The 26772-nt window shown below is 38.9% G+C and overlaps 1 protein-coding gene across 3 annotated transcripts in view; it reads right to left on the bottom strand.

The window, feature by feature from the left end:
* cabin1 (calcineurin binding protein 1) overlaps positions 1-26772 on the bottom strand; it is a 134826-nt gene that overhangs the window by 26958 nt on the left and 81096 nt on the right. For all 3 annotated transcript variants that reach the window (XM_051654169.1, XM_051654171.1, XM_051654170.1), the window contains 3 exons: positions 14379-14542; positions 10508-10604; positions 9502-10242 (listed from right to left, as the gene is read on the bottom strand). In XM_051654169.1, the coding sequence (XP_051510129.1) occupies positions 9502-10242; positions 10508-10604; positions 14379-14542 (1002 nt within the window). The remainder of the gene's footprint in view (positions 1-9501; positions 10243-10507; positions 10605-14378; positions 14543-26772) is intronic.

Genomic DNA, 26772 nt, shown 5'->3' with positions numbered 1-26772 from the left:
AAATTAATCTGTTCCAATTGCTATGTTCAAAAACCCAGTACAAGTTGTCCTAAACAATCTAGCAGAGTTCATAGGCGGTGTTTTCTTGCAGATTTGAGATCTGGTGTGTGTGTGAGAATACACTGTCAAGACTTGTTCCTCTGGTCGGTGTGGTGTAAGATTTCAGGTCTATGACTCAAAATACTACGCAACAACCTCGACACAGCACACCGCTCACGAATGCACAAGACAGCAACACTCTCACACAAACACATACTGTACGCACAACTCGCATTTGAGTAGTTTAAAAACAACTGATGTCTCAGATCAGCGTTGACATGTTAAGCGTAGTATGAACTACAGTGGCCCCAAAAAGTATTTGGGACACTTAAGTCACACTTAAAAAATGTATGAATTTCATTGCATTGGATACAAAATATCAAAATCAAGTCTAAGTCTGCAAACAAATGCTGCAAGAACTTTATTTTTTCTGATACATTTTTGAAATTACTTTTTACCAGCTGGTGCCACTGTGATTTTTTGTGGATGTATGCAGTCAGTTCCCCTTAAGTTTACACAGGTGACAACCAGAAAATGTAACAAGAGTTTTTGTCATTTTAAACAATGTATCTGTTGCTATATACATTATAACCTAACAGGTAACCTAAAAAGAAGCTAACCTTTTTTTGTTAAATGTTTTGTTTGAAAACTCTGTATGTGCATTGTATCAGATGGAAGCATACTAAACATGGGCTGCATTCTAACTTCCACACTTCTACTAAACACTAAAAGAATGTACTTTGCAGGTATTGGGAAACTACATGCCTTTGAGTATGTAGTAAAACAGTACACTAGTATTGGGAGAGTATTATAATCGAATACTGCAGACATCTTTAGTATTTGGCACATCAAGAGGTCTGCACTATTATTAGGGGTGCACTAATCTGAGTCTTGCATACTACATAGCCTAGTAGTTGGGATGCCTCGCCAACATCATAGAATTACACGGTCATACATGAGCTTTACGGTGATTATGTCTCTGCAGTGAACATTGGTCAACATCACTAAAGAAAGCAGTGGTGGAGCTGAAGTGATGTTTCATGGTGGTTAATCTCAGGGTTATGTAGCTGCTGCAAAAGCTTTAATCCAGGACTTCCTGGAGCTTACAGTAAATCGATGTTTGTGATGTGGATTTAACATGGGAAAACCTTCAATGCAAAAATTCACATGCTGCTCAATTGACCTCTAGACCTGCTTTAAAATAGGACAACTGATCCGGCAGTCAGGAAACGATTTCTAAAGGTTTAGCTTATGGTAGCCACGTGTGCACAAATCACATCTGCAGGTTTACAATTTAATGCCACATTTTAAGATTTAATTTAAGAATTTTTGGTAATACTTTAAAGAGTATAATGCATTACAATACATTGTAACAATGTAAAGGGCCATTCACACCGATAGCAATTTAATTGCTCAATGTCTATTGATGAAATCAATGTTTGTGTGTCGGGTTTGTCGGGATGCTCAAACAGAGCAATGTTTTCATAGCAACTTTTTTAACCCCTATGTTGTGTTCTGGTCATTTTGACCCAAATGATTTTTTATTTTTTTTTACTTAATCCAATTAAATTCCTTGACTTTGTTCACATATGGTATCTGAAAACAAACAAAATTTGGACCATTTTCTTTACATTTATTGGTTTTATTTCACTTTGTTACTCCTGTTGTGCTCCTGGTCAAAAATGACCGGCCACTGGAAATGAATGGTTAGACTACAAAATAACGAAATATTAAGTGTTCAGAAGAATCCCAATCCTTTAGATGAGCACATATGTGGATGTTTGCACACACAAAGTCCTCAGACGTGCGTGCGCGCACACACACACACACACACACACACACACACACACACACACACACACAATGTTTGTTGAGGGCCCTTTTGTGCATCGTCTTTCCATGTACACTCTTTGAGGAATATTTCAAGATCTACTTATCATATTATGTTGTGTTTGGGCGCGTTTGAAATGGGATAGTCTGCTGTAAGTTACAATATGTAATTGTCTATGTTATATGTATGTTTCAGGAAGTAATAAGGAAAAACCTGACAAAAATACATTCCTGTTCATTATATTTATGTGTGTCTGTGGGAATTTCATACACTAAAACTCACTGCAATTTGGCCTCTGAGTGAAACAAATTTGCTCATTGCATTCTACAAACTGAGACCTTTCCAATGATATATAACACATGGCTATCTCATCTTTTTTATGGTTTTACCAACTATGAATATAATTGTTGTGATAACAAATTTGCAAATGATAAGAATGAAACAGTTCTTATTTGTTAGCAAATTAAAAAGCATTTATTTTTTTCTTCAGGGAGTGCCCCCCACTAGCCCGGTATAAGCTCAGTTCAATGAATCATTCTATCGATAAAAATATCTATATTTTTAAATGTGTTCAAAAAAGGACTAAAAAACCTGTCGTAATTACTAAAAAATATGTTGATAAAAAGATCAAATGAAATATCTTGGGTCTTGGGATAATATATGCAATATGGGAGATTTAAAAACAATCTTAGTGTGCCGGTCATTTTTGACCGGGAACACAAAATGTGTTAGCACAAAACAAACACAGCACAAGGGTTAAAAGGCATTATGAATGCATTATACTGCACTTGGAATACCTTTATAATGCTTTATATATGCAGGCCTCAAGTGCTGCCAAATTGTTAAATTCTTCAAGTACAACCTTTTCTCAGTAAGTAAGATTCAATGAGCAGGAAATAAGGTAACAATAGGCCAATTTCATCAGTCAGTGTCCAGGGGCTGCATTAAAATCTCTCTCCTTTCTACTGTCATCTCAATCAGTGAGTCAGTGAGAACTGCTCTTCACTGGGAATATAAAACAGTGCTTCATTGCAAATAAACACAGGATACTTACACACAAACACTCTCAAATGCAAACACATGCACAGACCAGCCCGCACACTACATTTAGACTCGGGTAGCGTGAGGCAAACATACACAGAGAAAGAGAGAAATGAGAGTTGATACACTGTTAGTGAGCTAGAGGCTGATAATGGACTAGATGAGTGCTGCTGCTGCTGCTGCTGTGTGTGTGTGTGTGTGTGTGTGTGTGTGTGTGTGTGTGTAACCAAATGTCCCCACAAGGATAGTAAAACCTGAGATCACCTACCCTGTGGGGTTCAGCCAACGGTCCCCACGAGGGAAATGCTCTATTAAACATACTAAACTATGTTTTTTTAGGGGATAGGGGATAGAAATTATCATTAGATCTGTATAAAATCCATAAAATGCATGGAGGTCTATGGAGAGTCCCCACAATGATATAAAAACAAGTTTGTGTGTGTGTGTGTGTGTGTGTGACACTGCCAGCTAGAGCCATTAACCTCTCAAACTAATAGCAAACATTAATGGCACCTTTGTTCCTTTGTTTTTTACCTTGACATAATTAAACACAGAGTTCAACACTAGATGTAAGCATTGAGAAAAAGGCATAATGTGGCATGATAAGTTGTTTTTTGTTTTCCATAGACAAAGACGGGTTGTGAGTTGTCAGGGTACCTCTTTCAATGTCTGTTTCAAGTCTGTTTGCTTAGAAAAGTATTAACACAACTCTCCTCAACAAGTAAAGCAATTAATCATTGATATTCATAGAACAAACGGTGCGGATTGAGTTACGCTTTGAAGTTTAATGCTTAGGGTTCTGGGTTTGTTCAAATCCCTAACTCATAGTTTGAACAACAGCAATGCACTTTCATAACACAAACATGTAATACATAAACCGATTCACATAGTCACTGTGTATTTGAGGGACTGTGAGCAACATAAAGCCAGAAACTGTTAATCACGGACACTTTGTGAATTTTTATACAATAGCATACTCGACTCAGCACTATGATGACAAATGTAATGGAGCTTGTATGCTAACCTATCATTAACTACACTAGTAATTTTCTACAGTTCCATTTTTATTCAACTGGCTCCATCTTTCCCCCCAGGGATGTTTAAGTCAATACAATATAATATTGTATAGTTTTAGCATGCATGAATAAACATCTGATTTTACAGCCTGCTTGGTGATTAAATAATACTTTAATTAGTGGTGCTTGCTTGAACCAGTTGCTCATACTAGTTAGGGATTTTTCGAAACCCTTCACCATAATTATTAAACTTCAATGCATTACTCATTCTGTTAAGCACAGAATGTTGAGGAGAGGTGTGCTATGACTTTTCTAAGCAATCAGGGCCCGTATTCACAAAGATATTTATCTTACCACTCGGAGTTCTCCAAAGAGTTGCTTGCTAGGAGGCTTTGCTTAAGCCCTATTTCACAAAACTGCTAATAGCAAGTTTTACTAAGAAATATGAGGAAATCTAAAGGTAAGAGTAAAGGCAGAGTTGAATCTGCAGAGATGACGTCACGTTTTAAGAATGGCCTTCCTTAAATCGGCCAAAGTGATTGGTGGACAGGGAACCCCTATTTGTCTATAAATTCATAATAAACAGACAGCAGGACATGCATAGCCTACATTGTATCATGGTACATTGTACATTAAAACAAACATTACAATATAATCATAAATATATTTACTTTATACTTTTTCCTCAAAGAACTTGCAAGAAAGTTCTTTAGTCATCATAGTCATCATTAAATTGTAATTATTTGAATATGTAAATGTGACACATGAATATGACACATTTTTACAGGTATAAATCTTTGATACAAGTATAAGTTTACATGCCATAAAATCAGTGGTCATGCTGTAATAAAACATTTTTCATTGGACTTTTTTAATAACAGGATCAAATTAGCAGATTCAATTCACATTAAGCTTTATTGGCAAGATATCTTATGTGTAAATTGCCAATGCACTATTACACACATTATGTTAAATGCTGAAGTTTAAAATCTCAAAACTATTATTTTCTCTGGCTGCCGTTCAATCTCTATCAAGCATACACTGGGTCTCTCTTGTGCAGTTTCGCTTTTGATACGGTTTAAGATGACAGTGAGAGAGAATTTTAGGGTGATGCAAAGAGATACTGCAGCTTTCACTTAACTCTCCCACAACTGTCTCACCACTTGCGGGTGAAGTCTCCATTCTCCATACAGTAAATCCGCTCTTGTATTTATTATTCCCGGGACATGCGTTGCACGTAATGAACGTGCACTGCTCCACACCATCAGTTTCTATGGTAGGATGGGCAGTCAAGTTGAGCGTGTACCTCCTGGAAATTTATATATGCCAATTTTAATCACAGGAAGTGAGGAAAAACATTAGTGAAGTTTCAGGAAGTGAAAAAAGGATTGGGATTGGGGATCGATGGATGGATGGACAGACGGACAGACTAAGTTTACAATAACTACACATTAGTTAAAAATCGCGATTCAGGTGATACCTTTTTAAAAGGTCATAGTCACAATAATATTCTAATGCACTGACATGACTGCAAAGTGGATTGTCTACAATTCACTTGTAGGGATTTAGGAGTCCTCAGGATGACTTCTAAGTTGTTGTGAGTTTAGAAGCTTCTTTTAGTGTCAAAAAACACAGTGAATTACTCTAAGATGAAACATTTAGATGAGTCTTAAAATTAGGAGTGACTCTCCCCTAATTTTTAAGAGTTGTTCCTAAATTTCCGAGTTAGGAGCTACTTTTAGCTTTAAGATGTTTTGTGAATATGGGCCCAGAGTTAGGATTTTTACTTGGCAGACGATAAAATGGGCGAATAAATTCCATAGACTTACATTGAAGGAGGGACCCAAGACATTATCTAGAAATGAGAATCAGAGACATGGGGGTGGGCTTTGTTGACATGGGCAAATAAGTCCTCAAAACTCTACCATTGTGGCAGCGATTTTGGCATGGGCAAGCACCACTGACATGTTCTTGAGAAAATCTAAAAATCTAGCTTAAACTCCACACAATGATATTCATAGTCCTGCTAAGACCACGCAAATCTACATAATAACTGAGATCATTATGACCATGGCATTCCCCCGCCACCTGCCAATTTGAATCAGTTTGCTCTTATATTTTAAAACTTGTTTCACTGATAAGACAGATATCTGATTTTTCTTTTTTTTTGTCCTATAAAATGACAGACTTTTCGGACTTTCCCTCATACATTTTATTTATGCTTTTATCTCAATTTTGCTCACCAAAGATGCAGGACTTCCCCAATAGAGTGGTTGTACGTTACATTGTGTCACCAGTCTGAGAATGCTTGATGGCAGAAACACTGTCATGCCATGTCATCTTTAAACTATAATCAAGTGTGCATGTGTGTGATATTGTTTTTGTTTAAGACAGTTCTGTAAACAAAAAGTTATGGAATAGTTTACCCAGAAATGAAAATTGTGTCACTATTACCAAATGTGGCTCCAAAACCATGTGAATTTCTTCCATGAAATACAAAAAGGAAACATTTCTTCACAAGTCTTTTTTACCATATAATGAAAGTTAATTGTGACTTCGGGCTGTCAAGCACCACACAGGACACAAAAACCCCTACAAAACCACAGTAAAGTAACCCATACGACTCATGCACTATATTTCTAGTAGGGGTAATGGTTCTCGGTAAAAAAACAAAAACAAAAAAAAAAAACAGTACAGTTCACCACCCACGGTTCGGCAAGCATTTGCACCGTGGTTTATCTTAAGTCTAAAGATCCATCTGGAGAATGAGATTTGGCGAAGAAAACAAAGCATCAAATAGACAGGTTACAACCTCCGCTAATGCACCTGTATGGCTCTGTAGATGGATACAATCCAGTGTCTCATGTGGGTCAACTTTCTACAGAAAGTAGCTCTGTTAATATGTTAAATCAGTTAATGACATCACAGTTTTGCATGCGTTGGTGTATAGATGAAAATGGCAGAAGATAAGCTGCTGAGAGAGAACACCCCTGCCTGGGAACACTTTTGATTTGCAGGCAATTACAACAACAGCGATGGTTAAAAAATGTTGACAAAACAGAATCTGTTCGCAGACACTGCTCAACATGAGTTCCATATATTGGTAATTCATCGATTTATGATTAACCATTTATGCCAAGATCACCCTGATCACTCCCTTCTGTTTTTAAGCAGCCACTCAGTGCTAATTCGGAAAAAAAAGAAAAAAGAAAAAAGAAAAAAAAAAAAAAAAAAGTAACTAAAATGCTTGGGATGTTCATTGCTAAAGATATGTTACCCTACTCTGTTGATGAAGATTTGGGATTTTAGTGTATGATTAAAACACCTCTAGCGCTTTACGGTATCCCTTCTCTTATCCATTTTAACAGCAAGGTTATTTCTTCTATAGTAATGATGTACAGCCTTGAATGTTGAACATCCGTCGTATTATGTTGATGCAAGAAGCATAATAATGCAGGTATTAAGCTAAAATGTTTATTTAGTAACTATAAAAAAAGTTTTTTCTATGTTAAAGACCCTGACAAAAATGAAACATGGTTTTACTGAAGTAATACTGTAGTAACCATGACTGCTGTAACCATGGTTTTCTTGGCATCAACTATGGTTTTGACTAGAGGTCAACCGATATGTTTTTTTTTAATGGCCGATGCCGATATCCAGAGAGCATGGTGGCCAATAGGCTGATACAATGCCAATATATCACACAATTTTATATAATAGTAAATGGCAAAAACATTACAGAATCATATGAATTCACATACAGTATATACAGTGCTCAGTGAATATGACATTAACTTACAGCACACACAAAGCGCTTTTACTCTGAAGTTGCTCTATCACTCTCGTACAGATTCAGCAAGCGCAGCAATCTACTGACCGCTTCCAGCTTTCATGGCCTGGATCGCCTGCTTGGAGTGTCACGGACTGACTGTCACGCAACATTCGTCAGTCAGAGGGACACAGTTTTGATCCAGGCTATTATAAAACATGCTTAAGAGGAATGTATACAAGTGCTCCACAGAAAGGAAACGGGTTTGTGAATTAAATCTGTTTAAACAAGATATCTGCATATTTACAGACAATATATGATGGATGTTTTATTGATACTTGCCTTTTTATCATTAGAAATGACAGTTATAGGGAACTGTTGAGAAGAGAGAGAATTAAACAACCAGCATCTCTCGTGGCTCTGCCGGACTGTTTAAATGAGACTGCGTTGCACAACGGGCAATAATTGTGGTAATACGATGGCACATAACAAGAAAACGAGCAAGCAGCCGATTCTTGGTGCCGTGACAGCTTAAGAAAAAATAAAAAAATAAAATAAAAAATCGGCCAAGCGGGAAAATGTATCGGCCGATGACGTTTATTTAAAATAACAAATTTCTATAATATTATAGTAACCATGACTGTGGTAGCCATGGTTAAGTTTGCGGTTATGGTTTTTCATGTAGTAACCATGTAGTAAAACCTGTTGAAGTATTTGTTACCAAATAGAGTATTCTTATTTGGCAGTGTGATAGCAAATTTTGGGCTAAATATGAAAGGTAGCGGAGCAAAAGAACGGTCAGTGCAAGTGGAATATTTTAAGGGGAACTGAAAATGCGAACCTGACATTGATTAACTCTATGTACTGGTATATGCATCTAACGATGACTGGAATTTTCATCATACTCTCTTATAACAACTATACTTCATAATGTTGATTCCTTGCCAAGATGATTAGCTAATTCTAACTAACCTATATTCAATAAGAATAAAGTAAACGAGTATCAGGAGAGATCACGTAATATCTATAATAGCTTGTGTTTAACTTTTCTTGGGTGAATTCCACAGCTACATCTGACGGAACCCCCGGTCGTGTATTAATAAATGAGCAAAGCAGAAACTGGAGTCTGGGTAGAGTTATTATGCTGCAGCACAAGTCTAGATATGAGATTGGTATTATGGTGAAATCGCTAGAGTGTAGTGACAGAATACAAGATTCTCGGATTGAGTGAGTATTGTCTATGGGCAGGACACTGCCAACCTGTCAGTGGACTCTGAGTTGTAATGCGCTGAAGGAAAAAGGTACCAGCGGGCTGGGAAACTACGAGACCAGCAGGTTAGTATTTAGAATTGGGTCAGTATTTAGAATTTCCATGATAGCAGTATTTTTTTTTACCATACCAAAACCGTGACCCTAAAACCGTGATATAAACCAAACCGTGAGAACCATTACAGCCCTAATTCCTAGCCTTCTGAAGCCATACGATTACTTTGTGAAATATAGTGCACAAATTCAATTTTAGAGACAATGTAGGCAGATGTTTTGTCTATCTTTGCTCTACTAACAAAAATAGTTCAAAATGAAGCCAAAGCAAAGCACCAAGCAACGCAGAGACCAACAGCCTATCTGGAACCTCGCAAACACAGATAAGTGGAGAGATACAGTGAAGAGCGAACAGTGCTGTTATATTAAATTTCAGCATTCTTGAAATGGCACTTGTCCAATCAGAGGACCAGAACTAACTGTTGTATAATTGTTAATGCAACAACAGCTGGTTTTTCAATCCTTCTCACATAATTTCTCACCTGTTTAATCAGCATGTATGACTCCGACATAATCTTCTCGATGCGCTGCAGGTCGTAGGTCATGCCCTTCTGACCTTGCTGCCAGACCTTGTATGCATCCAATAGAAGTGTCTTGCCCGATTCAACGTCGTCCAGCAATTTCCTCTTCCGGTTGGGTCGATGTGGTAAGCCCAGCTCAGGGGTGCTAGACAAATGTGTGAGGTTGCTTGTCGTTGGTACTGTGGCCATTGCAAGTGCTCCCTTTACTGGATTTGCTTGATTCTGTAGGAGTTGCTGTTTTGAACTAATGCTTAACTCCTCCAGGGACAATTCAGATGCCCGATTACTCTCTGGAATCCTCTCAGCCTCCTCATTTGCTGATTTAATGCCCCCCTGCTCTTGCGGGGCAATATCAGTGTGTGTTTGAGGCTCTCTGTATTTTGAGGCACCAGGCAATGGTCCCTGACCAAGTTCCATAGGCTCTCCGAGCCCAGAAGTACCTACGCTGGGGTGAGTGGGGACCCCTGTCACCGGTATTTGGGGCAAGGGTTCCAGTGAGAGCTGGAGTGTGGCTAGGTGAGCCTGTGGCATGCTAGGGTGTCCAGTCTCACTTCCAGTGATGGTAAGGGGATCAGGGAGAGCTGCTTTAGGCTGGCTGGTGTGAGAGCATTTGAGGTCCTCCGCAGCAGGGGGTTGGCTGGACACATCAGCTGTGGTCATTTCACCCATAGAGGTGGTGGATGGTTTAAGGGGATCACTTACCTGAGATAAAGAATGATACAGATGTAAAAAAGAGAGACAAGATGAAAACACACAGATTGTCATGACAATGGCAAAGTCAGCTCTGATGCAGTATTTAAGTCACGCTAAAAAACACGCTAGTGTCTCCACAGGAAACACATGCTACCAAGGCCACTGTTCAGCTTCTATTTCTAAGGCAGTATAAAAACAATAAGCAAACAAAAAGTGAAACAAAACCAAGCAAAAAAAAAAAAAAAAAAAGTGCTTTTCTTTGTGGTTGTCATACCCCTGTGAGTTTATCCAGATTGTCCTCCAGCACTTTTACAGTGAAGAAAAACGCTCGCTTGGCCAAAACTTGTCGGTCCACATCTCGCAAGTACTTCCTATAATGCACAATATATAAACAGATGTGACATTTCTTCACACAAAAATATTTTAAAGAAAAGACGGAAAGGAAAAAAAAAAGAGGAAAAACATGATGCAAGAAACAGAGGGGAAACAGATCTTGGAGAAATCCTGGAGACAGAAACAAACATATACAATTGTTTTACATCAACTCAAGAGGTTAAATCTTATTGGCTCATGCACTATGAGACATGTCCATTTTGAAACACAGCTCTTATGAACCTTATTACCTGAAAAAAAAAAAAAAAAAAAACAGCTTCTTAAAGCATTTTCCATTCTGCTTTTTAAGATGTCAAACAACAACCATAAAATAATTGAAGACAAGGCTAATTAAGTCCACATTTTTGCATCTACTACTTTTTGTGGCTTTTTTATCCCCATCTCTCTGTGTTGCTTCTACAATTTTGTGACTTCAATCATCTTAAACCAAGAGTCACCAAAGACTGTTTTAAAAGTTCCCAAATGTTTGAATGATTCCCAAAAATGCAGTCTAGTTAGGTTTAGAAACAGCCTTTTTATTTAAAAAATGTTTAAGCTGGTTGTTGGGTAGCATTACGCTGTTCTGTTGGATTCCTCCTGCCCGCCAGAGGCGGTGCGAAGCACTAATGGATTATAACAGCAACTGCCAGATAGGTTGAAATTGTTTTTTGAAACAGTCACATCGTAACGTGGACCGCAAGGATATAAGCCACAGCAGAACAGCACCCAGCTTCTTTTCGCTTTCTCGGTAAGTGATAGATCGTTATCTTCCACCCACGCAGTTTAGTGCAGCTTACCTGAGTTGCAAGGATTCACCCTCTCAAGCTGTGAAAGCACACTCTACACCATTTATCAGGACAGATCTCTCTGTATTTCATCATTACGTGAGTTTGTCTTTTTTCGTTTCGATGACACCCAATGCTTTACGATACTATCTGGTGGCTAGTGTGTGAGTGCACTAAGGTTACAGTTTCCCCGCTAGCCTGCTATACTCTTTTGATTAATATGGTTCTACTTATGATTAGTACTAGCACGTAATCTCCAACACACTTAGCGCCACACAATACTATCCGATGGCCAGATTTCACTCCCTGGTGCTCTTTCTACAAAAAAGAAAGTTGTGTCGCATCCTAACAGCTCGACTGAACATTTACTTTTGAAGACAGTTTCTAATCTTTCTTCGGAAATGGCCGAAATGAAGCATCTGCTTCAAGCTCTTCAGCCCCCAGTATCAGCCACATCTGGGAACACACCAGTGGACAATGCTTCCCTAACTCCGCATAACACTGATTTGGATGCTCTTTCTATGAATGCCTCCAATTCACAATTTGTTGATGGGGAATTAGCAGATACCGTTACGTTGCAGGTGGTTCTAACGGGGGTTCTGTTCATTTGTCAGTGGTGGTCCATCTTCTCCGGATGACACTTTGGCTGAGCTTCAGATGGTGCTGGCCTGTTTGGGCCATGACAAATCAACCATTCAACCTGCTCAGACCAATGTGTGTTTCAGACAATCTTCAGAAACAAATGGTGTTTACTATGCCACCTAGTAAGGACTTTGTGACAGTTTTTGAATGCACTTATGAGTACCAATGTTTCTAGAAAGAGATCGAAGACGGCCCATTCCTTATCTTTGATGGCTGAGGTTGATTCCATTGGGCCCAATGTCTCTGAGGTATTGGAGAAGACAATTAATTTGTCTGAAGCCTCCCGACATTTGACTCAGGTTCCACATACACCTACCTTCAGGATGCTACAGACTCCAGCTTATCATCGCTATACAATGCCGGAGCAGTGATTTCGTCAGCATCCCACTTCTCAACCCCAGGCTCTACAGTGACCTCGGGGTGCTGAGGAAACCTCGGCCCACTGCCAGGGCTCGAGTTGGGGAGGGTTGTGCGAGGGGATGGCATCCCCCTTGTTGCAAGAAATACCAAAAAGCATTGTGTCATGTATTATTTAGAACTAATCATGCATGTAAAATATAAAATTTTCTACGTTTGATAAATAACATGCTTTAAATAATGGCGATTTGCTGGTCAGAATTAGATTTCGACGTGTGAGGTTGCCAGATTTCTATAGGTGAAATCCCCCAATCAGATCTCGACTGGCAGTCGGTCAATTCTCTTCCCAACATCTAAGTTATTGGAGCGCCACAGTGTCAGACCCCTGGGTATTGGCAACTTTGAACAGGGGATATGCTCTACAGTTCTGACGCCGCCAGCCCCCCATCCCCCCCCCCAAGTTTTCAGGGATTCTCTTGACGGTTGTTGAGGATATAACTCATTCAGTGGCTCTTTCTCTAACAATCTGTTCTCTGTTGAAGAAGGGAGCTATAGAAAAACTTCATCCCCTCAGTCAGCGGGATGGTTTTATTCCATGTACCTCCTCATTCCAATGAAGGACGTCCAGATCTGTGACGAAACAGTGGTTCATTAGGACCGAGCAGTCCAGTACACTGGGACAGGATGTGCTGTCTCACAAGTGGCCGAACTACCTGTTATATGCTTTTCCTCCTATCCCCTGCTGTGGGATACATTGCACAGAATATCCCTATACTTTTAGTAGCACCTCGATGGCCGGCCAGACCAGGGTTTCCTCTACTCATTTTCTGACTGAGTGAGAACTGTGCCAGCTTCCCTCCAGGAGGGATCTCCTCTCTCAGATGGACGGACGTGTTTGGCACCCAGATCCAGTTCGTCTTCAGCTTTGGATTTGGCCCCTGGGGCCAACCTACTGCTAGGGGACTGTGAGCCGGCAGTAGTCCATTCCATTAATAATGCCAGAGCTGCTTCAATGTGGCAGCTTAATGCATCTTGTTGGAGAATATTTTCTTCATGGTGTGAGGATCAAGGGATTGATCCTGTGCACTGTGATGTGCCAAAAGTATTGAATTTCTTGCAATATCTATTAGATGGCAACAAAGCAGCTTTCACTTTAAAGGTGTATGTTGCCGCCATACCTGCACATCATGCCCCAGTGGGTGGCTTCTGTTTGGGGTCTCATAGCTTGGTTTGCAGTTTCCTGAAGGGGGCAAGATGTTTAAAACCGGTTTGTGTGATACCGTTTCCAATGTGGGACTTGTCCCTTGTGCTGGAATTACTTTGTGCAACATAATTTCAATCAATTTCCATCTAAGGCTGATACCTGTGTCCTGTATGTGGTCTGAAGTTTTGCGTGGAATCCCTGCAACATTCAGACAGACAGATCAATTATTTGTCTGCCATGGTGGTAAGGGGGAGCCTTTGTCCGAGCAGAGACTGTCACGTTGGATTGTGGAGATGATTAAATTGGCATATGATAAGGCCCAATAACCCTTACCAGAAGGTGTTACCTACGGTTCTACAACATTAATGTGGCTGCTCCTCATGCTGTGAGCTCTGCGGTTCTTCTGGAGTGCCTTTGATGATTTCAGGTGGGTGATATTCCTTATGACAGTGTTGGTAAGTGTCATCCAATTAGTGCTTAGCACCGCCTCTGGTGGTCAGGAAGAATGAAACAGAACACAAGTTACGTACATAACTGTGGTTCTGTGAATTCCGGATGACCGCCAGAGTTCTTTGTCATTTGGAGTTCTATGGCATGTAGCTGCTGCGGCCTTTATCCTTACGGCTTGGTCCACGTCATGACATGACTTTGTTTATCATCATCACTATGTGATGCTGAAGCAGCAATTCAGTCACCACCCCACTTCTCAATCCCAGGCTCTTCAGTGAAAAAAACAACAACAAACAAACCAAAAAATTAAAAATAAAGAGATGCAGTGGCCTTACTTTCCCTGGTCAGGTGTTCTCTGAAGCATGAGGGAGATTTTGAGTAAGGTGTGGTGATCTTTCAGTTGAGACAGCACATCCAGCAACAGCACAATGGATCTGTTCATATGAGATGCAAAACTACCAGGACGATCGATGTCATCTACTGGAATACGCCAGATGCCCTGAGGAAGAGAAGGAGAGATCCATTAGCAGAGAAAAGTGGAGTTTGGCTGGCATATATCAGGACAGCCTTAAGCCCAGATTTGGCTGTAAGGTCTGGCTTTGGACTCATTTCCCAAATAACGTCTCCACAGGAAACTGATTCTACCAAGGCCACTGATGAGCTTCTCTTTTCAGTCCAAAAAACCCCCAACAAGGCCCTATTATGATAAGCATGATTTAGTATTGAAATATTGCTTTAGTATTAGCATGAAATCTCCCATTGGGCAAAACAAACCTTCAGGCAGATTCATTTCATAAAAGCATGATGAGAGGTGAATTGGTGTAAGAATAATGAGTGGATGTTTGCAAAAGTGCTTGTAATTGAAGGTAAAATTCTGTGCTAATGTTTGCAATGTTTTGCCTGGAAAAATAAAAACAAAATGTGTCTGGAGTTGTGGCTGAGCAATTTACATCAACTGCTGTGCTCTTATTGGTTCTTCTTTAGATGACCATCATAAGACCCGTCACACTGCAGGACTTAAACTCAATTTCTGACACCGACAGAATTTCATTTGAGGCTAAGAAACATCATAAAAGCAATTAATCGACCTTTAGTGAGCATATCACATTAAGCGTTCCAAGACTGCTGATTTGGCCATTCAAAAAAATACTTTTTTACGATCCCTGAAATTTGTTTCAACCTGGCAAAATCGTGGAAAAAATTTCACAGAGTTAACCTGTCTTAAAAGAAAAGAAGGGACAGGAGGAGAAATATGTAGGCATAATATTTTTGTTGTAAGGCCATCTGTTGCTGGCTATTCATGTATTTGGTTCTGACCATGGCAAAAATCTGCCCACTGATGAGAGATCTGCATCCATCCATCCTCCCCCTCTCTCTCTCTCTCTCTCTCTCTAATCCATATATCTAGCCTTTTTCCTTCAGCTCAATCTGTTGACATCTCCCTCTAATCACGTGTATACAATGTGTGAAGTGTATATGGTGGGAAAAACAGCAGAATAAATGGAGGTACTGATGGTGAAGAGTGAATATACAACATAAAGATATACAAATAATAAAGTTCCTGAACCGATCTACACAGGTATGGTTTCATGGGTTGTTGCATTTCATAAAGTGTCTGAATGCAAATCATAATGCAATGCAAGTACACATTCTCACACTGTATCCTAACCAGACACGACATAAAGCGTCAAGCAATAAAAGTTCTCTCTTCCGAGTTTTTGACCTAACCAACCATGAAAACAACAAACTATGAACAACAGGACATTTTGTCAAACGCTTGATTTCCTTTTATATGGTGTTGCATTGGGTAGTCTTATTTAATGTACACGCCACTGGTCAAAAACCAACTCCTTGTAACTGCACATTAAACATCAAATATGTTCTAACTGGCTGTGATTGTGCTGCAGGAATCTTATTTGGTGTCTGGTTAGGACACAGTGTCAGCGTTGCCACAAGGGGCACTATAGCAGGCATTAGCATAACTTTTTTTTTACTATCAGGTAAACTACTTTCACCATGACAGAACAAAAGTTTGAAGAGAATCTTCCTGAGATTCGTTAAAGCGACCCAAACAACACCTCCGGTTTAATGGATTTTAAAGGTAGCTCTATCGCCCTCTTGAGTACTGAAATTTGTTACAGCAACAGTAACACAAGAACGCATCATCTGAATCTGAAGAATTCTTGATTGAAACAGGATATTCAGTGAAGAAAAAAAAAAAAGGGTAAAACAGGATTGGAATTAATCCATCGGGAATCTTTAGTGAACTGGGCGCTAGAGCGTGCACTTTTACAGCAATTTATTCTAAGTGAATTTCACCTTTATTCTTTGGAATAATGTGCTCTGATGAATCATGCAAAATAAGACTAGGAATTTATAGTGCAAGTAAAAGGGTCAATTATTATTTCATGTTGACTAAGCAGCTACAACAGTACTGTGTGCTTCCTATGTGTTGGCCAAGCATTCACATCTGTGTTTGCATACTTACCTAGAGTATGTTTCTGGTCTAAATGCATCCTTTAAAGGAGCCAGTGGTGTGAGCGTGTCTCCAACAAGCAGAGAACTTCTCAGAGTAAACATCAATTATAGCAAATAGTCTGTTTTCAAATAGGAAGCTATATCATGCAGAACTTTAAATCAGGAGCAAGCATCCACTCTACAGTCCTCAATTTCAATGATCAAAACAGTGGAGCCCAGTTTTCCATAGTGCTTGAATTTTTCTGATTGCACTAAAAAAACCGGGAATGTGATGAGGAAAAAGGAGACTGCTTGGGTTTGGGCTGGTAGATAACCATGTTTGGACATTCCAGAATATGTAGGTAATGGCACAGAGGACACTGCGGAAACAGAGGAAGTGGGTGCAGGGGAGAAAATATACAAGAGTAAAAAAGAAGAGCGAAAGAATGAATGTGAAGACAGAAAGATCTGGATGTTTACTTGCATGCAGCATGATCTGCAGCTGCTAGTCATCATATTAAGACCACAGCAGAATGAATGATCAATTCAGCACATGTCAGGAAAATGAGAAGAGAAGGGTAATGGGGAAGAAGTCTGGATGTCGTTGGTAGGTTGATTGGAAACAATGACTGAACCTTTGTTTGGAAGTCAGATGTGAAAAGCTGCCCGCACTTACTAGGGGTTGCATAGTTCACAACCTGTTCACAAATAAACATGCATAACAGTTTTTGTTTACAATCTAAGATATTCAATGTCATCATACAATCGTAAGATGATTGTGATGCAACGTCCATTAGTAACAGCGCATAAAATTCACAGTAATCAATTCACACATATAATATTTGTAAATTGCAAATGTATTTTATGCAGCATAGGAACGGGATATCTATCATCTGAGTGCACATCACATAGACACATCAGGTGCTTCCAGTGTTGACTACAATGGGAATGATCTAGTTCTGCTCTGAGTCAGTATTGCCAAACTGAGTTGTTGTTTTTTTTGTTTTCTTTTACATGGTAAGTGTATTATCCTGCCCTCTGGCATATGATGTTATCAGCTTCCGGTTTGAGACCAGCAGGTTACTACATAAGTAATTATGTGGTGAGGTTACGCTACAGTCATCCATTGTTAAAGTGCTGTGTTGTTGGTCCTTGCCTTTTTTTGTAAATTCTGCTTTCACAATTTGAAAAACGCAACAGACACTGCTGTCTTGGAATCTTTTTACCCAAACAATGCACAATATCCCATGAATTATTCCATTGGAATATACTTGGAATATATAATCGCGCTCCTTAAATTCCCACTTGCTCACATTTACCACAGCCTCTGAAGTAATATGCAAGTATTTTCCATACTTTCCCTTTTGCGCAGGTAACTATGATCGGATCTCTATCCGATCAAAGTGGAGTTGCATTTGCAATCCAGCTAAAGAATATCCAGATACTATCCATAGTTTTGGATGTGAAAAGCAGTCCGAGAGACAAGCTTGCCAAGAATGTGTGTGTGTTTGTGTGTCTGAAAGGATTTTGCCCTTTTACTGCAGGGATTACCCAAAGCCCTTCCAGCAGGACACAGAAGATGGGTAGATATGGGAGAGAATGAAGAGGCGGCGTGTGCTGATGAATGGATATGAGAGGAAGCCAGGAGGGAGGCGTGTCGTGATGGATGGATTCGGGAGGATGGCAGGAGGCGGTGTGTCCTGATGGACAAATACAGGAGAGAGTCGTGAGGTGGCGTGTCCTGACAGATCGATATGGGAGTAAAGCAGGAGGGGGCATGTCCTGATGGACAGCTACAGGAGAGAGGCAATGAAAACTGACTGACTAATGAGACCTGAGCTTTTTGTCATTTCTCCAGAGTCGCTGCTGCTGCACAATCCAGCGCGTTGGTGGTGCTAATCAACTGACAAACACAGGTGCTGTGCTCTTTTACTGGTCTCACACAAAAAAAACACTAAATTCAATCCAAATATGCAGTAAATAAATTATATAAGCTGTAAACACATTTATTTTTTAGAATATTTATTTAATGCAATGATACCTCATATTATATCATATATCTGGTGTTTTGTCTTAATGTACATTATTTAATATATATGTTACTGTGCCTGTTATATTATCCAGTCATGAAAAATAGCAGCGAGGTTTGGCAATTCATTTGGATTATGCTCGTAGTAAAGTATCGCTTTAAAAGACTCTTTACTTGCAATACTTATCTACAAGTGTAGACAAACAATCTGCCGAACCCTCACAGCTATTTTAATTGCAAGGATAAAAAAAAAAAAAAAAGTATTCCATGCACAACAAACCCTGAAAAATATATGAATTTTTATTCATATGCATCACACCTGTTTTACTTAATGTACATTATTCCACATCAATGAACCTTGTGTTCTATTATCCAGGCCAAAAAACAAACAAAAAAAAGCTGGGCTCGAGAGGTTGTTTGGAATATACTCGTAGCAAATTACATGCATAAATACAAAAGACACGGGACGTCTGCAACAGCGCTTTTTACTCATCTCACTCGCACAACACACAGATTCTATATTCCTTTAAATGCATAAAAAAACAAGGAAAGAACATAGTGAAACATTTATGCCAAATTAGGTAAATAACTGCCTTGACACCTGAAGCTGAATCCATGCACCAGAATAAATGTTTGTAGAACAGTGCCACCTACTGCACAGGGGTGGAATAGTTCATTTTATAGACCTTTCGTCAGCATTTCGTCTTGCAAATGTGTCAAATAGGCCTTTAGTAATTGGTCATTACTGCAGTGCAGCTCACTGTAATACCACTGCAGCAACTGTTGCTGTGAACAGTATGTTTCGGTAAGAGAAAAATGGGTTTGCATTTTAGTATTAATGTAGATTATTTTTATGAATGCTATTATATAGATTACAAATAAGGCTTATTTTAATACTGTTGATAAATAATGCTTGTTTTACATAATGTAAATTATATAACAGTTCAAAACATTTAAATATGACATATTTGATTGGACAAGACACAAAAACCAATGATGTTTGATCTTGAATGATGTTGAGCATGTTTGAAGGTGCACAAGCATGTATAAGATTTGAGAGCTTCAATGGAAAAAAACAACAACAACAACTTAAATTTAGGTCTGTTCCTCAGAAAAAGAAAAAGCTTGACAGCCCCGGGTCACTACTCTTTTGCTGTATGGAAAGCATCAACATTCTTCAAAAATGTTGTGTTTTTGGCTTGACTATTGCTTTAAATGTTATCTTTGGCAGCTCTAATCATAACACATACTGAAGTTTGAAATTTGGTTGGGTTTTTGCTTGACTACAAAACACTGTTGCCGTTATGAGTTGGGCTTTCAAAATGTACAAAAACAAAAAAACATGCAATTATTTTGGTGTAAACATCTTTTGTACTTTGGCTTTGCTGACATGGTGGCTATACAAGAGTTTGCTGTCAAAATGGCTTTCATGCGTTAATGAAAACCAGTTATTCATAAAAAGGAGATATAACACAATTCACTCGCTTTCATAACTGTAAGTGTTACACAATTTACGAGGGGTTAGGACCCAAGTGCTGTTTTTATTGGAGCTTTAACATCAGGCATGATAACACAAAAAATTATTAAAACATGAAAAAAAAAAAAAACAATCTTTAAAACCATAGAAACTCAATTCAATCAGCCTTCAAAAGACTTAACTCAAATGTTCAGTGCAAGAAAGAAACACTGTCATGTCAGCTCCTGGCCTACATCTGCTCCTAAAGCGATCAATACAATTTGACGGCAAAATCACTGAATTATAGCGAGCACAGCAGACATGGGACTTCCCTCACCAAGCGAGCCCAGTCCTTTGAGCATGTGTGCCAAAGAAAGTCTGTTTTTATTAAGATGGTGGAAATTTCTTACACTAGGCAGGCAAAAAAATCTGAAGACCAAAATACACAGTTGCCTTCAATACAATGAGCATTTCAAGTGGGAAGAATTCAGCAACACAAGAAGACTTGTTCCTGATAGCAGATGTGTCACACAGTTAAAACGTTCTTGAACAGATCACATTTCTGTGTAATTGTAGAACTACACATCAAGACTGAATATTGAGTGAATTGCTACTTCAAGGGATTCCCCCTCATAACCCCAGCCTCACCTACTGCTAAAAGTGTCAAGCAAGAATTCAAAACTCCACACAATCATCTAAGGCAGCATTTGTACTGCTCATCGTAGCAGAACGGCATGCCAAAGAGCAGAACAGCAGAAAGAAGGAAAGCAGGTACAAGAACGAAGGAGGTTCCTAGTTTTCTGACTCATACGGCGCACTTCATCACTCCATTTCTGGTCATTACTGCTGCTCGTGTTGACGAAACGCAGGGCACCAACGAGAGCACTAGCTAACTATTACCTGCGTCACGCATCAATGCTCGCTCTCACTTTGTCACTACACTCTCTACTCCTTTAACTCCAAAGCACTCCTTTCTCCCACCTTTCCAGTTTTAAAAACCCTTCCTGCTTTTAAAAGAACCAAAGAGTCTCTAGGATATGAAAAGAGACTTTTCCTCCGTTATTTTACTTCTCAACTAGGGAAAGGAGCAGGAAAAGGAAACCAAAGAGGAAAAACAAAAGGAAGGAACTCACCATCACCGAGGAGAGCTACTCCACGCTCTGCCTATATGAAATGAGTAAGTGGGTTGTTTTGATTTTTTTTTTAAACGTTACAGAGAAGGCAAGCTATAGTCCAGGCTCAAGGGAGTAGGCTGCACGCGTGCAGAGGGAGGAGAGAAATAGCTGAACAAGTGTGCCTCAAACAGTCGTGCGCTCCCTCTCCTCTCTTTCCAGCCCTGCCATCGCAAATCAAAACGCCCACGCTTCTCTTTCTCTGCTCTGACCCCAGCTCTCTCTCCCTCCTCCCCTGTGCTTTCTCACCATCTCTATACACAGGCAGAGAGACGGCCTCTTTAGAATGCAGTCAGCCAATCAGAGATCAGCTCTGTTTCTCAGCCAAGCAGTGCACACCTACACAAACATACATACAAACAGAAAGAGAGAGAAAGAGAGAGAGAGAGAGAGAGAGAGAGAGAGAGAGAACATGTAACAGGATGTTGGTGTGGGTCAGAGGGAAGAGGGAGAAGACAAACAGAGATATATGAGGAGAGGAGACAAAAAAGTAGAGATGAGAAGAGAGGAAGAAAAGAGAAATGAACGAGAAGACCTAAGCGAGAAGATATCAGACAAGAGATGCGACGTGATGACATATGAACAAGATGATAATACGAGGAGGCAAGAAGTTACGAGATCAGAGAAGACACGACACATAACTATGAAACAAGAGACGAGAAAAGACAAGAGACGAGAAGAGATGACAAGTTACGAAATGAGAAGAGATGAGACACAGACGAAAAGACACAAGACAAGCTGATATGAGACAAGAGATGAGAAAAGATGAGAAGTTTAGAGACGAGATGAGAAAAGCAGACATGAAAAGAAATGATGAGATGATACGAGTCAAGAAGAGACCAGACAAGTTACATGATGAGATGAGAACAAGATGATTCAAGATGACACAAGAGAAGAGACGACATGAGACAAGAGATGAGAAGATATGAGATGTGAACAAGACACGAGACAAGACAATATGAGACATGAAGAAAGGAGAAAAGAAGAGAAGTTATGAGAAAAAAGGAGACATGACTATGAGACAGAACAAATGACAAGAAGAGATGAGACAATACAAGACATGAAGAGACGAGAGAAGATAAGACAAGTTATGAGATGAGATGTGAACAAATTGATACAAGATGATACAAGATGACACGAGAAGGGAAGAGACGATGAGGCAAGAAGAGATGTGAACAAGACATGAGACAAGACAACATATGACAAGAAGAGAAGTTATGAAGAGAGGAGACCAGTGAGAAGACAAAACAAGTCTATGAGACAAAACAAACGAAGAGAAGAGATGGGAGACATGAACAAGAACTGATGAGATGATACAAAACAGGAATAGTCGAGAGAGGACAAGACAAGTAACGAGATGAGAAGTGAACAAGATGAGACGATTTCAGACAAGAGAAGTTATGAAGAGACGTGAAAAGCTGAGACGTGAACGAGAAGAAATGACGAGACGGTACAAAACAAGAAGAGAAAAGATGAGTTACAAGATGAGATTTGAACAAGATGATACGAGAAGAGATGATATGAGACAAGAACAGATGAGAAGATATGAGATGTGAACAAGACACGAGGGAAGACAATATGAGACAAGAAATGAGGAGACAAGAGAAGTTATGAGAAGAGAGGAGACACGAATGAGAAGACACAACAAGGCTGAGATGAGATGTGAACGAGACGATACAAAACAGGAAGAGTCAAGAAAAGACAATACAAGTTACAAGATGAGAAAAAATAAGTTACGACAAGAGATGAGACGTGAATGAGAAGACACAGGACAGGATGACACGATACAAGAGAAAAGAGATGAGACGAAATGAGACAAGAAGTTATGAAACAAGAAGAGATGAGAGGAGACAAAAACAGAAGTTATGAGAAGAGAGATGTGAATGAGAAGACCAGACACATGACTACACAAGACAAGAGATGAGAAAAGAAAAGAGAAGATAAGAGATGAGGAAAAAAAAGTTACGAGATGAGAAGAGATGAAACGTATGAGAAGACAAGATGAGATGATATGAGACAAGCAGAAAGAAGAGGTAAGTTATGAGACAAGAAGAGATAAAAGATGAAACATGAAAGAGAATAAGTGACGAGATGATACAAGACAAGAAAAGACGATACGATACAAGTAACAAAATGAGCTGTGACCGAGACGAGGAGAAGAGAAGAGATGAGACAAGAGCCTTATTGTGGGAAAACCCTTTTTCTGCAGGCAGTGATACACAAACACAGATAAGACAGTGTGCAGTTACCCAGGGTGTACCTCCATCAAACAGCACTAATTTCCCCTTCCTCCTCTGTTAATGTTTGTGGTTTTCTACTGAGACAACACCACACACACACAAGCGTGCACACCTGGCATTTTCAAACTCCTGCTGTTAACATGAAAGTCAAGATGCAAATCTTGCTGACCGTATCTCTACATGTAAACTACCGATGTCTGCTACCGCTGAACTTTCACATACCAGCACTTCACACAGGAACAAAGAGGCACAACATTCACACGTAATTTAGTGTGTTGTCTAACATTCTTGTTCTTGTAAGTGACACAGACATTTCGTTCCTTCAGAAGACACCTGCTGAGACATTCCACTAAAGGCTTCTTTAAAACCTTAAAAAGCAAAGAGCTTTTGCCAACAGTATGGCCATAATTTACAGCGTACCGGACAGATAACCTAGTGCTGTTTAGGAAGCCAGCAAATAAAACAAGACGGACAGATGTCATCAAATGTGGCAGCATGTATAAAATTAATATGCTTTTCAAAATGTTTTTTTTTTTCATGAAAATCAATATCTAAAAATTGTATTGTCAAAAGTGCCCTTTACTATTATAATCTTACATTACACCACATTTCTTTCATATAACAACGGCCTTAGTGGGGGGAAAATACCGACCATCATATTTTTACATTTTCTGAAGAAAAAGTGAGTTGTGCTGGCCTGTGCAAACATCACCGCCATTATGCTGGGGCGTGGTGGGTGGTTCCCAGGGCGTTGCAGTGTGGTTTTTAAGACATTCTGGCTTGATTTTAGCATGTTTCTATGCAGTTTCGAGGGTGTTCATAGTGGTTGTTAGCACATTGTTTTGCAAATTCTTGGGTGCGGGGTTATAATATTATTATGATATATATATTTTTTTATGTACTTTTTATTTTCTATTTTATTTTTCAATTTGTTCTTTCACTTTAGTATAGGTTCCATAAGTTTAGTTTTCACTATGACTAACAGTTATAGTTTAGTTCTAGTTCATTTGTTTTATTTTTTTCAGTATATTTATTTTTTAGTTTAGTTTTAAAAGGGCTGACATAGTCAATTTAAAGATGGTTAACAAATGTTAAATTTCTCATGGTCATCTAGTGTTTTCACTATCTAGTTCCAATTTCATGTTTTACCCTTTAAGCTCTGAAGGTGTTTTAAAAGATTTCCTGTAAGCCCAAAATTAAAGGCTTATCTAAAACTCTTGTGTAAATGTATAAAATGTTTTAATGATATAGATGATAAATTATGAGACTCTCAGTCTAAAAAACGGCAGAAAAAACAAAAACTTGAGCCAAAATGTTCCTTTTTTTTTTCTTTTTTCTGATTTGACATTATATATCTCAAGGTGTTAATAAGGTCCGAAAAACTTTTTTGTTTCCAATCATGTCAATTGTAACAGAGTAAAATTTTGTGTTGATACGACAAAGCAATCAAAAGTTATAGCATTACACTCCCTGCCCAAAAAAGAAGTTGCCGTTTGGATTTAAATAAGCACATACTTAAGAGCCAATGATTGGATCATTATTGCAGTGATTAATATGTTTCAGTTGTCAACAATTCTTTTAACCCTAACTGATGCAGTGTGTAGCTTCTCATTTCTTAAACAGCCATGTCAGAAGACGTATCCCGTGGTCATGGAAAAGATGTTACCGTGTTTAAGGGGCAAATTATTATCCTGCATCAAGCAAAGAAAACAACTAAGGAGATTTCTGAAATCACTGGAATTGGGTTAAGAACTGTCCAACGCATTATTCAAACCTGGAAGGATAGTGGTGAACCATCAGCATTGCGGAAGCAATGTGGTTGGAAAAAAATCTTGAATGATTGTGATCAGAGATCACTAAAACTCTTGGGTGAAGTCACATCGTAAAAAATCGACAGTAGAACTCACGGCACAGTGTGATGAGAATTTACAGTATTGGGACTAATCAGCTGTGTGGCCACAAGAAAGCCACTTGTTAGTGAGGCTAATCGGAAAAAACTACTTCAATTTGCTAGGGAGCATAAAGATTGGACTGTGGAGCAATGGAAAAAGGTCATGTGGTCAGATGAGCCCAGATTTACCCTATTCCAAAGCGATGGGCCAAAAACGTATGCAACTCTGGATGGAACGAAATGTTGTGACGTTGCGTAAGTTTGTCAAAACAATGCCACGACGAATGCAAGCCATAATTAAAGCTAAAGGTGGTCCAACGAAATATTACTTTTCTTTGGTCAGGCAGTGTAATTTATCCTAGTGTCTGTGTCATGTACTTGGCGCCATCTCCTGGTGGACATGTAATTAGAGTGAACAATCCTCTCTGCCCATATTTGAATGACTTCCACCTCTTGTTGCAGCAATCTGAATCCTAATACGATTAGTGTTACATGATGCTAAACAACATACTATATCATTTCAGATGAAGTCATCTGATCCAGGTAAGCTAGTGTGTTTTTAGCCATACAGCACATTTTGTGCTGTGTGCACATTGTGCCTATTGAGGATTATCTAATCATCTATGCATCTGATTACATTGTGTGTGGGCTTGTTTTAACGGGTATCCTCTCCTCTAAGGAATGGTATGTGATATTTTAGGTTTTGTTTATTTTTGTGAGGTTATAAGCGAAAACAGCTTATAAGCAACACCTGTTTACATGTAAATTTTTTTTTTAAAGATATACAGTATATTAAGCTATTACTTGCTATGTTTTTGTCTGTGAGTAAAACAAATGCTGGTTGCATTATACTTTTTGAGAGCTTTCCAATGACATATGTCACAGCTATTTGATCAGTTTAATGTTTTTACTGATAACAATAATATGTACAGTGCCCTGATTTGTCTGCAAATAATCAAAAGCACTTGTTCAGTTTTGGTCATAATGCCTACATGCATTGTAAAGTACAGCTTATAAGCTTTAAAACGATACCTATTTTGTGTTGGTTGAGACAGTAGTTATTCATATTTTGAATAAAATAATTGTTTTTTTTTTTTCCTCAGAGGGCCCACCGGCAGGCTTAAAGCGTTAATGAATGTCGGTTGTATAGGTTTCAAATTTTCGAATATACCACGTTTCAAAAATCTAAAACTAAAATAAATTTGAGCTAATTTTTAATTATGTTTTGGAGTCATGAAAATGTATTTTAGTTCAGATTATTCTTTTCCAATCATGTTTATTTTTATCTTAATTAAAAAAAAAGAATTTCAGTTATTTTTCGCAAACACTAATAACACTGCTCTGCTGTTCTGTGTGATTACTAGGTGGTTGTTTTAAGGTAAGTGTTTGTAAGGGAAGTGCTGTAAGTATTTATTTATTTTATTTTTTTATGACGCAGAAAACATCACCTGTCAGATATCACTGAAATAGGTGCCATGAAATAT

This window comes from Myxocyprinus asiaticus, chromosome 24, assembly GCF_019703515.2.
Source record: "Myxocyprinus asiaticus isolate MX2 ecotype Aquarium Trade chromosome 24, UBuf_Myxa_2, whole genome shotgun sequence".
NCBI lineage: Eukaryota > Metazoa > Chordata > Actinopteri > Cypriniformes > Catostomidae > Myxocyprinus > Myxocyprinus asiaticus.
Note: the sequence above shows the minus strand (reverse complement) of the source record. Positions and strands in the feature narration are given on the sequence as shown.